At 43.6% G+C, this 13,205-nt stretch overlaps 1 protein-coding gene across 1 annotated transcript in view; it reads right to left on the reverse strand.

Moving 5' to 3' along the window:
• Positions 1-13,205, reverse strand: part of tcf12 (transcription factor 12) — a gene marked incomplete at its 5' end in the record, with an annotated part of 86,877 nt that overhangs the window by 15,715 nt on the left and 57,957 nt on the right. The window contains 5 exons of the mRNA XM_083651054.1: positions 914-1,058; positions 4,424-4,494; positions 4,667-4,808; positions 6,161-6,288; positions 7,284-7,383. Coding sequence (XP_083507180.1) covers positions 914-1,058; positions 4,424-4,494; positions 4,667-4,808; positions 6,161-6,288; positions 7,284-7,383 — 586 coding nt within the window. The remainder of the gene's footprint in view (positions 1-913; positions 1,059-4,423; positions 4,495-4,666; positions 4,809-6,160; positions 6,289-7,283; positions 7,384-13,205) is intronic.

Raw genomic sequence — 13,205 nt, forward strand, 5'->3', positions numbered from 1 at the left:
TGTAAAAAAAAAAAAAAAAAAAGCACCCCACAGACCACAGCTCCAGTCTCTCCAGTGGTTGTCATTAGACTTTTGTTCCTGTCACTTTTAAAGCAAAAATCCAATGTAAGGCAAAGCTTAAATGTTATTTCAAGAGCATGTGTCAGTTCAGTCTAGATTTATGACCATGAACAAGTCTGAGCAAGACACTCGAGAGCCAAGACTAATCTGTGATGTCACCAGCAGACTATCTGGAGCAGCTCTGCCGACTGTGAAAACAGGCCCATGTTGTGGACACTGTACCAGCACCAGAGTTATACTCTACGCTGTATTTTCTGGGTCAGAATAAAACTGATACTGTATGCTGAATTTATGCCTCTAGCACTAATACTGTCCACTCAATCCCAATTCTGAATTTACTGTTTAAAAAGCTTAGATAAGCTTAATGACACTGATAGGGCTGTTTGAATGGATATGCATAAAGTCTAGTCCTAGAATAAACTAAAGTGGCTTTTAGAATGGATTCACTTAAAATCTTTGCAGGATTTAACTAATTTAATTATGTGGAGATGAGCTAAAACTGGTAATAACTTTCAACCTTCACTCTGCTGAGATTGATCCAACTAAAGCACTACAATACATAGTCTTGAAGTAATGTCATGAAAGCCCTCTGCCTATACAAATAAGCATGTTTGAAGCATTTTTAATGAAGCGCATGCTCCACTCTACAACCTGGTTTCTGGTGTGTGTGCGCTCGTGTGTGTGTGTGTGTGTGTGTGTGTGTGTGTGTGTGTGTGTGTGTGTGTGTGTGTGTGTGTGTGTGTGTGTGTGTGTGTGTGTGTGTGTGTGTGTGTGTGTGTGTGTGTGTATGTGTGTGTATCCGTGCGTGTGTGCATACATATGTAAGTTTCATATCCAGAGGTTGATGCTGTACCTGCCCTTCCAGACGGGTGGCCGGCAGCAGTCGCCACCATACCTGCTGAGGCAGCACCTGCTGTGGAGGTCAGGGGTGAAGGAGAGCCCACAGGTGTCGACGGGTTGGATGGAAAACTACTGCTAGTGTGGTCAGGTGAGTAAATCTATGGGAACAGAGAGGTGGATGGAGAGAGAGGGGGGAGAGAGAGATTCATCATTAAGGTACCACAAGCAACCATTTATATATATATACTGTATATATATATATATATACGTATATATAAAATACAGGTGGCTGTTTCTCCCATACCTTGTATAGCTGTGTTACCATCTTCCAGCCAAAACTGGCTCATCAATTATGATGATTTTACTACCAGGGATGCTATAAAAATGCTCAGGCGTACATATGGCTCTCTAACAGTTGAACCAATATTCACTTTGATATAATGTACTTTTATCTCACACTGTGTCTACTGCAGTCATCTAGTCAGTCTGTTTTTTTCACACACTCTGGCTAGTACAGCGGACAAAACAGTGACTGTTAGACAGAACAGTGACTGCTATACAACCATGTGATAAACTGGCTGACTACTGGATTCCAGTTTGCCCGAGATATCTTAGAATTATGGGGTGAGATTTGTGCCACCAGACAACTGAATCCCAATTGTTTGATTTGAATCAGTTTTTTTTTACAGCTTTAAATTTTCGGTGAGTCAGGTTTTCTCCTGCCACTCAGGGCTTCTATTGAAATTGAAACATAAAAACAAACAAATTTAAAAGTACAAAAGTATTTCAAAATAGGAACATTTTACTGTGTCTGAATTCTTGCAAAAAATAATAAAAAAAAAAGGCTAGTGATGAAAATGTTCATATGTTCACATGTTCATCTGTACCGATCTGTACTGCTCCTAGTTCTAGGAAGGTTCCTAGTAGAGGATGGGTCAAATGCAGAGGATGAATTTCCCCATGGAGATAAATAAAGGATAACAACTAACTTAACAAAATAATGGACAATTCAGAGGAAGTGTAAGCTTTCAGTGCACTCCCTGAAAGGTGACAGTGAGGTCGTTTAGTTTTAGGATGACATGTCAATCACAAGAGCAGGGAATCTCCACAGGGATTTCATTTGTTTCAACAAATGCTGGATTAAAGCACAAACACGTCCCTGATTTCCCTGCCTTTAATAAGAGGATATTGTGCCATAATGGAACATGTCTCAGAGAAGCCGGGGTATTATGGGCTGGATCCTGACTAATTAGTAGAGAGAAAGCAGCCGATCCACAGAGATTTCTCTTCCAAGTTCAGATCAGATTGAGCTGGCAGGAAACCATGTGACTTCTGTGGGGATGATAGAATGCACTCATTATCAATAATCTCCTTATTCAACCTTGATCTCTGGGCTTTAGTGTTTCAATCAACATATACATACACACACACATATATATATATATATATATATATATATATATATATATATATATATATATATATATATATATATACACATATATATATGTGTGTGTGTGTGTGTGTGTGTGTGTGTGTGTGTGTGTGTGTGTGTGTGTGTGTGTGTGTGTGTGTGTGTGTGTGTGTGTGTGTGTGTGTGTGTATATATATATATTATATATATATACACACACACACACACACACACATGGGGAATCAGGCTGGACGTTTGGTTGTAGTGTTTCACTGATGAGTGTGTAGGAGGGATGGCTGTTCTCTGAAGGATGAATGGAACTGCTATTGATGCTTTTCTACACTATCAGACCAATAGTGTTTCTCCCTGCTCAGCATTTTTCCTCTCAGACACTCGATTCAGCTGAAAACTAAGGAAGATTAATAGCCTGATCACAAGTGTGTCGGAAGCCAATAAGACTCAAAATAAATCTCCAAATATTCCTTTTCGTTTCTCAAAAGCAAGCCATTGATACCCGTGATTTCTGACCCAACAATATATGACTTTCTATTCTCCTCCCTCATTGGCTACTGGCGCCGTATTCAAAGTGGAACACGGCTCATCTTACGGGAGTAAATGAAGCCCCGCCTCCTCATCAGTTCCGCTCCTGCAGGCGGCATGGGGCCAATAAGCAAGGCCAATTTAAACGGGCGGAGAACAAAAGGCCTGCAGAGGGCCCCGTGGAGTTGAGCCACAGCAGTTAGAAACTCCCCTGTGCCCCCCCACCCACCAACCCCCCTCCAGCCGCCCAGCCCAACCGTGTCCATTTCACTCCAGCTTTGTCATGCTAATAGAATTGAGTCTGCAAATATAAAAAGACTTAATTTGTGATTATCATCTCCCCTCTGGTATATGTTGGGTTTGCAACAGTAAGCAGTTTACCTCACATCAAGCTACGCTAACATCTACAGAAGTGAGCTAGCTTTCTACAGTTATATGATTCGAGACATTTTTGTTCTCAATTCAAAGACCCCCAAGTTCCCAGTATCTGAGCCCCAAGCAAGCCTCCTATGTTCCTTGTCCACTTCTATGTCACAGTCTTAAAACAGCATCAACTTCAAGTGTCCGACGAGTATGAAGTTCAAGGTTAAATGTTAAACCAGTGGATGGTTTCTCTATCAAATATACATTTTCATTCAGCTGGCAAATCTACCTGAAGAGTGAAAATCAGAGAGTGAATGCTTCTTCTTCTCATCCATACTGTGCTAGTTAAACACAGGACGCTGAGACAATACTCATAGCCAGATTAGATGATGTGCTGTGATCCTTGTGGCCATTGGACAGCGGATTATTAAATACTGACTCTTTTTTCAGAATCAGAATCAGAAAGACTTTAATGATCCCCGGGGGGAAATTGGGAAGGGGTCTAATGATCATACAATAGCGAGCTTCGGGGCGTACTTGTACAGAATCACGATGAAATTCTAGCTAAGCATCCACCCATGCATGTGTAACTCCTTGCTCCTATGAAACTTTGTGAGCCAGAACAAGTTAAACACTCAGAGAGATGCATTACAAGATGCCACAGATATCAAGGATTGATTTTCCAAACTAGAGTGTAATCCATTGGCTTTAAGAGTCTTTTTTAATGTAAAATTCCCTTTCTTGAATACTCTTAGTTTAAGCCCACAATTATCCAGGCTTAGGCCCAAAAACAACTACAAACATATCCCCTGGGCTTTTTTTAATCAGCATTCAGTATAGCACTTAATTCCCAGCATGACCACTGGGGTCACCTTCTTTAGAGGCAGAAGTGGGACATTATTCTAATGGACTCTCTCAATTTGCAGAGAAATCAAAATGCATTTGAGCTCAGGAGTGCAGAGAAGGTACAGTAGTACTGTCAGTACACATGAGGTTCACCCCCTGAGTGGAGACGGACCTAGAGAGGATATAGAAAGACTGGTTCTGTGCAGGGCGCCCTGGAGGCTCACCTGGTAGAGCGAGCACCACTAAGCCTTAGTCGAACCCTTTGCCGCATGTCATACTCTCTCTCCTTTAATTCCCTTCCATCAGGAATGTATGGTGAGACGGACTGAGTTCCCAGTTGAATGCCGGGGTGTAACTCACCGAGGCCAACGCCTTGCCCAGTGCATCTCCAGTCTGCGAGGTTCCAGTGGCGTTCCCCCGATTTGGAGCAGCTAAAAACACAGAAAGAGAGGGGTTCTTTGTAGCAGCAAACTCAGACAAATGAGACGCGGTCACGGTGCACAAAGCAGCTGTCCAACCGCCCGCCCCCGCTACCTTTAAAGACTGACTATGACGAATGGAGACACTGTGAGCAGGTAGCTGACTGTCAACATGAGAACGTACCCATGACCCCATCGGCGGCGTTGACGGACGGGGTGTGCGCTGCGGTGACGAATGGCGAAGTGCTGGCGTTGCTTCGATGAAAGCTGGACATGGGAGGAAGACTGGCGTTGACGTCGGGGGAGGCCGAGTGTGCGGGGTAGTTCTGAAAGAAAGAGATTGGGAAGTCACAAAATGTGTGCGTATGTGTGTGAGAAAGAAGGAGCTTCGTTAGCAATGTCCCCATTTATCCTCTGATTTCAATTAGACTCTTCCATTTCCCAGGCCATGATGAAGGAAAGCTTATTAGAAAGTGGAACAGAGACAGATGCCCTGTTCGGAATCGGTCCCTATGGCAGAAATAGTGGACTATTTAGTGTGTTGGCCATGGCCTTTTTTTTTATTATAGTGTCAGAATTCTCAACTGTTAATTTGATTCACTATATAGTCCACTATAAAATACCCACAATGCACAGCGATTTCTAGTGAACAGCGAATGTACCCTACATTTTCACCGGTATACCACAATGCAATGCGGTCGTCTTTACCGAAGGAGAAGAAGAACGTTTTTAAGCAAGATCGGTGCATCTTGTGACGCAATGATCTCCAGAAAAAAAATCTGTGTAGTGTCCAAAATTCATATGGTCGTTCCTTATATAATTTAGTTCATTATATGATAAACACTACATATAGTTCACTACAGTATATGATAAACACTACATATAGTTCACTATATGATAAACACTACATATAGTTCACTATATGAACAGGCAGGCAGGAGCAGATCGAACACTGATACACAGAGGGTCAGCGGTGCCTTCACTGATAAGAACCAGACAGCAAAATAGTGTAAGAAGAGCACACCCACTCTGTGCTGTGTGTGCTGGACTACGGCTGCACGATTTAGAAAAAAATATCTGATTGCGATTATTTTGACTAATATATTGAAATTGCGATATGATTTGCGATATCAGAGGGAATCATAATTTTTATACCATTATTCTCATTTTAATTGCAAAAACATATTAGAATGATTATGGTGAGATTTGGCGGGGATCTGTACCTACCAAAAAATGATGTTTTCTGAAGTCTGTAGAGTGTAGAACATAACGTGCAGGCCGGGACATCTCTGCAGCATGACAATATTTAATTTAAAATGGCCTTTTGACGCCTTTGACGACCTTTAACAAATTATCGCACCTCCTTGCGAATTGCAGTAAGCATATTACGATTTCGATTACATTTCGATTAATTGCGCAGCCCTACTGTATGTTACAGAAGACTGACATGCTGACGACATATTAGACATCTCTAGTGTGCTGGCAGAATAGAATTAGGATTCAACTTTGATTTGAATTATTTTTTCTATTGTGTTGGTATCCGTGGCGGAGCTGCTTACCAGGCGCTCGTGTGCTCGTGTGCTCGTGTGGGCGGAGCTGCTTACCAGGCGCTCGTGTGCTCGTGTGGGCGGAGCTGCTTACCAGGCGCTCGTGTGCTCGTGTGGGCAGAGCTGCTTACCAGGCGCTCGTGTGCGTGCAGGTTGCTGTAGTTTCCTGACTGTGGCATGTGAGATGAAGATCCGCCCAGCATTCCACCATAGCTGGGCTGACTGATGCCATTGGATGAGTTCCACGGGTCGGTCCCATCTAATCATAAACACAGATCAGCTGGTCAGAGATCAGCTCTGGAGAAGTTACCTTATTATTATTATTATTCATTATTATTATTACAGTTATAATTCAATGCCCCCCAAAGCAATGCAGATCATGTAGTTTAGTCTTGACTGCCAACCTTAGCTAACCCTCCTCTCTGCCCTTATCTCGGAGTCATCCGAGGAGTACTTTCTTTTGGTTTTTTTGGGACTGAAATATGAGCGTTGTCCTGAACACAGCTGAAATAACACTATGCTAAGGGTAACGGGGAGGTCTTCTATTCTGTCTTGATCCGACTCAGACTCTATACATAGAAATACAGACTGCAGACACTGCACACAGCTATACCGTTGCTAAATGCTGCTGGAACAATTGCATGTGTCTGGTAAGATCAATGTAAAATGCTATTGCATTACATTTACATTACACTATGTCATTTAGCAGATGCTTTTATCCAAAGAGACTTACAATATCACATTTTGTCAAAAGTAGAGAAATCAACTCTGCAACACAGTCCATGGCAGCTAAGACTTTCTATTTGACTATGTATTGCATTTCATTGTGATTTCAGGACGGATAAAAGTTAGTATTATTTTGCCATATAAAATTTGCCACAAATATTATGTCAGTAACTGATGCCAAGAATATATTTTGTCCATATTAGAGGGTAATTTCTGAAAGACCAAATCATGATGCAGAATACAGAAAAAGTGGTCATTGAAAAACAGCTTGAAAGTCTAGATGGACTTACATTTGATCGAGTCAATAATACAGACTTTTTACTGACCCAAAACAACACCAACAGAAAATAGAAATTTTGAGGACAGCAAGTGCAAATTCGCAATAGCTGTGACCCACATTATGCGAATGTCCACTCCGAAATGCAGGATGGCAGGGGGCAGCAGGATGTCAGGGGGGCAGCCCCAGCATTTCAAATGTGGTCAAAAAGGTCAGAGCGGTCGGGAAAACTTACATGTGAACTTACTCACCAAAGAAAGTGCTTGCAAACATGCTGCTGGAGGGCTTAGGAGACGAGTAAGAAGGTGAATCTCTGTTGAAGTCTTCAGAGCTCTGAGATGGTGCGTACACCTGTCGTAAGAAAAGAAACATGACCAGCGGTCGAGTTTTAATCTGTCAGCTCTCGCATCTTCTTAACTGACACTTTCAACACAAATGCAACGTACGATCAGGATTACACAAAGAAATATGGGCACATAAAAGCATGTCATCACACACACACACACACACACACACACACACACACACACACACACACACACACACACACACACACACACACACAGACACACACACACACACACACACACACTTTAACGACACAAACCAACCAAGCTCATGGAGGGAGGAGTGGATTATCGCGGCGGGTATTTGCATTTCAGATCATCTCGACTTCTAATGGAAGCGTAAAGCTCACGGATGCGTGCGATAAATGCTCCGGCAAATTGCAGCATGCCCGGAGAGGCAGCAATCAAAGAGGAGGCCGCTCTGCTTTCTTTACATTTGTACCTGCAAGCTGGCGGCAGAGTGAAAGGAGCAGCACAATGGACGTGCTGTGGTACAGCTGCGTGTGTGCCAAGCCGGGCGCAGGATCAAAGCCACTGCAGGGCCAAACACCAGTGATGTGGTCTCTCTGCAGGGCCAAACACCAGTGATGTGGTCTCTCTCTGACTTCATCCACTCCAGATGGAGGCGCAGAGGAGAGACGAAGGGAGTGACGGATTGAACAAATTCTCCTCTGCCCCTCACAGACACGACCATTCCCCGTCAGCATGTCGCGCTAATCGGAGACAGACCTGCCGACGAGATCCCACCTGCCCCGTTTTCCAGCCCGTTTCTCTGTTCACTTGCGAGAGAAATTCCTCCGTTAACGAGCCGACATCACACGCAGATGTTGGCAGTGAGACGGCTCGCACTTCAAAAGATCGGCCTGCACGATGTGATGACGGCCAGGAAGGCTGTTTACTTGCTGAGGGTTGTTTTGTCAGTTTATGACAGAGCGCAGATGGGGAAATATGCGGTGCAACCAGACTATATAAATTCAATTCAATCACTCTTGCGCACACACGCACACACACACACACACACACACACACACACACACACACACACACACACACACACACACACACACACACACACACACACACACACACGCATGAAGACATACACACACACACACACACACACACACACACACACACGCACGCACACACACGCACACACACACACACACACACACACACACACACACACACCACACACACACACACACACAATATCAATGCAGAACTCAGTGGGCTTAACTGACACTGAGGGCCGTTGGGTTGTGCTGAGTGAGCAGTGCTCCAGTGTGTTGTCGACTCGTCTGAGTGTGTAATTAAAGCACTCTGGGAGGGGTGCTGCTCTCGTGGGGGTTCTGGCGCACACATGTGGCCAGCGTTGGCGGTACCTCCGCGTGGACCCCAGGTTAGCCTGACCCAGGAGCCCGGCGGGCTTTTGTCTTTTGCCTCTCGCTCTCAGGCTCAATGGGCAGCATATGGCAGCGGATGATGCTAATTGTCCTTTTTTACCCTGGGCTAACCAGTCAAAGCATTAATAAAGCATCCCAAACACTGGGTCCCTCGTTCCGCCCGGCCCGATGGAGGAGAGGGCCCGCCTGGGTTTCCTTTTACAAAGCAATTAATTAAAAGCTGTCACTCACATGGAACACCAGGCCAGCACAGGCCTCCACCAGTCGTTTGAGCATCAGTGGTTGTTTGTTAATAAAACTCAAGTCCCTCCTGTAGCATATCTTTCACACGTCATTGGAAATCCCAGGCCTGTTTAGCTCCACAGTTTACGTACACTAGACATTAACAAACATCTCGTATAACTTGGACCGATGTTCATTTGTATACATAGTGTCCTTGTATGAAGAGCTCTGTTTAGGATTGGACCTTTTAAGATGCTTTGTGTAACATTTTCGCCAAATATATTATGTAAAATCAATTGTGGTAATAGTCATCATCTATGCAAAAGGTTCATGACTTTCCCAATCAAGAGTCCACCAGAAAAGAAAAATAAATTGCAGGAAAAACATAGTTGACAGCTACAGTATGTATTACTGAAAGAAAATATCTCATATATTAATATGCATTAAGAAATGTTAAGAAAACCAGTGAGGTTTAAACTTTTTAGGATGAGGGATAATTCTGATAATTGATCACAACAATAATAATTGATGATCACTGTTAATCGACTGCTAATATTTAAATAATTACAATGGGCATTTTGAAGTGTTGCTAAATAATAGCCTACTTCAGATCAAAGATACTGTATATGGGGTGAACTCACTGGGTTCAGTCGTGGTTTTTCCATCCTAACTGCACTCTGCCTCAGCTCTCCTCCCCCCACATCCTGAAGCATGTAGCACCTGCCTTTGATGTGGCCACACCAATCCACATATGATCTGATGTTAAAACACGGGCTGTCAAGCTACAGTTAGAGTGCCACTTATAATAACAGGAAGGAAAGGGAGATTTTAAAAAAATACCCAGGAAAAATCAGGCTAATGGCCAAGAAGCTGAAAGAGAGGGTTGAACTGCACTGGTAATGGCTTGTCCTGTTCTTCTTGTATGTCATTATTTTGGAATTGAACCATATCTCTGGGGCAAGTACAAGTCTTACACACTTTATCTCTGGGGTAAGTTGTCTTACACACTTTATCTCTGGGGCAAGTACAAGTCTTACGTACTTTATCTCTGGGGCAAGTACAAGTTTTACGTACTTTATCTCTGGGGCAAGTACAAGTCTTACGTACTTTATCTCTGGGGCAAATACAAGTCTTACATCATAATCTCTGGGGCAAGTACAAGTCTTACGTACTTTATCTCTGGGGTAAGTACAAGTCTTACATCATAATCTCTGGGGCAAGTACAAGTTTTACATCATAATCTCTGGGGCAAGTACAAGTCTTACACACTTTATCTCTGGGGTAAGTACAAGTCTTACATACTTTATCTCTGGGGCAAGTACAAGTCTTGCGTACTTTATCTCTGGGGCAAGTACAAGTCTTACACACTTGATCTGTGGGACAAGTACAAGTCTTACACACTTGCTCTCTGGGGCAAGTACAAGGCACTTTATCTCTGGGGAAAGTACAGGCAGGGGGGCAAGTACAAGGCACTTTATCTCTGGGGCAAGTAGAAGTCTTACACACTTGCTCTCTGGGGCAAGTACAAGGCACTTGATCTCTGGGGCAAGTACAAGTCTTACACACTGTTCATAGGCTTATGCAGCGGAAACACTATTGCTGTTCAAACTACATCAGCTTCCTTGGATGGGCATGTGAAACACGTCTGCATGACACCAGCCGAAGCTTTCAGGGAAATATTTCAAGGCTGAGTATTTTCACGCCGTCTCACAAAGAACAACTTCATCTGCAAGACTTTTTGGGGGTGAATGATGTTGGGTATTATCAGGACAGTTGTAGGAAGGTGCTGACATGCTTATTTTTAAGAGATGCAGGCAAATATTTCATACTCCTCTGGCTGAAATTGGGGGAGGAGGGGGGGTGGGGGATCTGGGCGCTTCACTGGTTTAAATTTTATTGCACTTAAGGGATTTTTGTGAGGAAAGGTAACACCTTAGATAAACACGTTCCACCCTTAAAATCCCAAATATTTGAATTCTTCAAAAGCTTGCGCAACTCACTCGCACGGAACTGGAAGACACACAAACAAGTCAGTGCTCTGCTCTCACATCATCAAATCATCATGAAAGCAGAGATGTAGCTTTGAAACAAGTCATCATTCAACCTGGGGGTCCTGATTCAACCCAGGGGGTCCTGATTCAACCCGGGGGTCCTGGGAAACCTTTTCGCTCCTCAACTTCCCATGTGACCAAACCTACAGTACGAACTCCAATCATCCCTCACACACTCTGCTTACAGCTCCGCCAAAACAGCCGAGAATAGAATGTAAACGCAGAGCACAGAGCACAATGTTAGACAAGAGATATTGTGCTGACCTTTTTCAGACCACTCCCTGTAATCCATTTCTATTCTATCCACTGTAATCTACCATCAACCCCCTCAGCCACTGTCAAGCATCACCCTAAACAACATCAAACCACATCATACAGTCTGAATGCAACAGGGTACACAGAGATGACAGAGGCATGTCATTCAGCAACTAGCAGGTTTAAAGTTTTATTTCGTGTTTGCAAATGAGTTCAATTTTTTTTTATCCAGGTGCACCTTCTGTCAGCACAGCAGAGTGGCCAGCTGCTGAGAGTCAAGTTCTCCAAAAACACAACAGCGGCTACCCCGCAGAATAATATCCATCCTTGATGTCATAAAAGCTGTCTTCAATCATCTTTATTGCCGCAAAATGGGATTGTCAGGCAGACAGAAAACTGACCAACACTGTCATACAAAACCTGTCATAAATGTTACCTGCACTGACAATTTATATCATAAAATATTGTGATATTTGGCATTTGTGTGATACAATATATCGCCACACAAAATATTGCAATACTATGCTGTATCAACCCCCCCCCCCCCCACACACACACACACACCCCCACGTACACATACTCTCAGGCTCAGCACATGTGTAGTACACATGTGTAGTGTGTGTAGTAGTACACATGTGTAGTGTGTGTAGTAGTACACATGTACACAGAAGGTCAACAAACACACACTCTGTATGTGCAGTGGAGCAGCATGCTCGCTCACACACATGAACTCATATTGGGGAGACAGAGAACACGGGTTAGCTTCTGGCAACCAACCTTTACTGATCACGGTATAACCTGTTGCACTAAAAGACAACAAGGGGGCGCATTCTTTTTCCCCTCTATTTTGAGTATCTGTGGATATCATTTTTAGGACATTCCATTTCTTTTCGGATGCTTTGCATGCGGCAAAATAAAGAAAATGGCGATCTATCTAATATCAATCACCACCACAGGGCTTTTCTTTGGCTTCCATTTTTCCCCACTAACTAAGAAAGATCAGTGAGCTGCTGAATCTGTACTGGTTCCGTGCCACCGGCTCACAAGCCAACGGGCCCGCGGTGAATTCTCCCAGCGCTCCAGATGGCGGGCCGGGCCGGGCCTGTGGAAGTCTGCATTAGAACAAATTGATGTGGGTGAAGTTGATGCTAAGAGAGCAGCGTCTTCCTTTTCCGTCGCAAGGAATCCATAAAGAAGTCGGTGTTGGTTATTTAACAACTGCTTTGGATCATAACGTTTGCCATGCTGTCCACATGCTCTCCATTTTCTCCCCCATCGCCAACTGTAACACAAGCCTGTTAATACTTCATATGAAAAGAGATCAAAGTGATCTTTTGTGCGGCGGGAACAGAGAGGAGCTGTTGTAACGAGCCATGAGGAAAGTTGAAACACAAGCTGGAGTGCGTAAGCTGCCCTTTTCAATACCACATGATCAAAAAGAACACCCTAAATCTGCCTTTTAAACACATGTACACTTGATATAATAGGGGAAATAGCACAGGTGCAAATAATCTCTGTGTATCATTTGCTTATGACAAGATCATTATGTAAGGATTACTGAGATGCACAGGAGCGCTCATTCGGCCATTGTTGGAGGAACGTGCCCTCGAGCAGGGTAGTAAACCCATTAGATTAGTTTGAGCATAAACAGAAGAGGTATTACATGTCATTCAAACGAAAACCTGCTCCTATCTCAACTGATTTCAACGCACCTGTACGACCTGTGACATAATCACTCAAAACATCAGTGGAAACGAAATTCCTTCACATCCAGGATCAACTAAATACGCCCCCCCCCCCCCCCCCCCACCACACACACACACACACACACACATATACAGTAATGATGCATGTATAAGGATCACACACACACAAAAAACTACATTTTCAGA

The sequence above is a fragment of the Poromitra crassiceps genome (assembly GCF_964638095.1).
Source record: "Poromitra crassiceps genome assembly, chromosome: 14".
In the NCBI taxonomy this organism is placed as follows: domain Eukaryota; kingdom Metazoa; phylum Chordata; class Actinopteri; order Beryciformes; family Melamphaidae; genus Poromitra; species Poromitra crassiceps.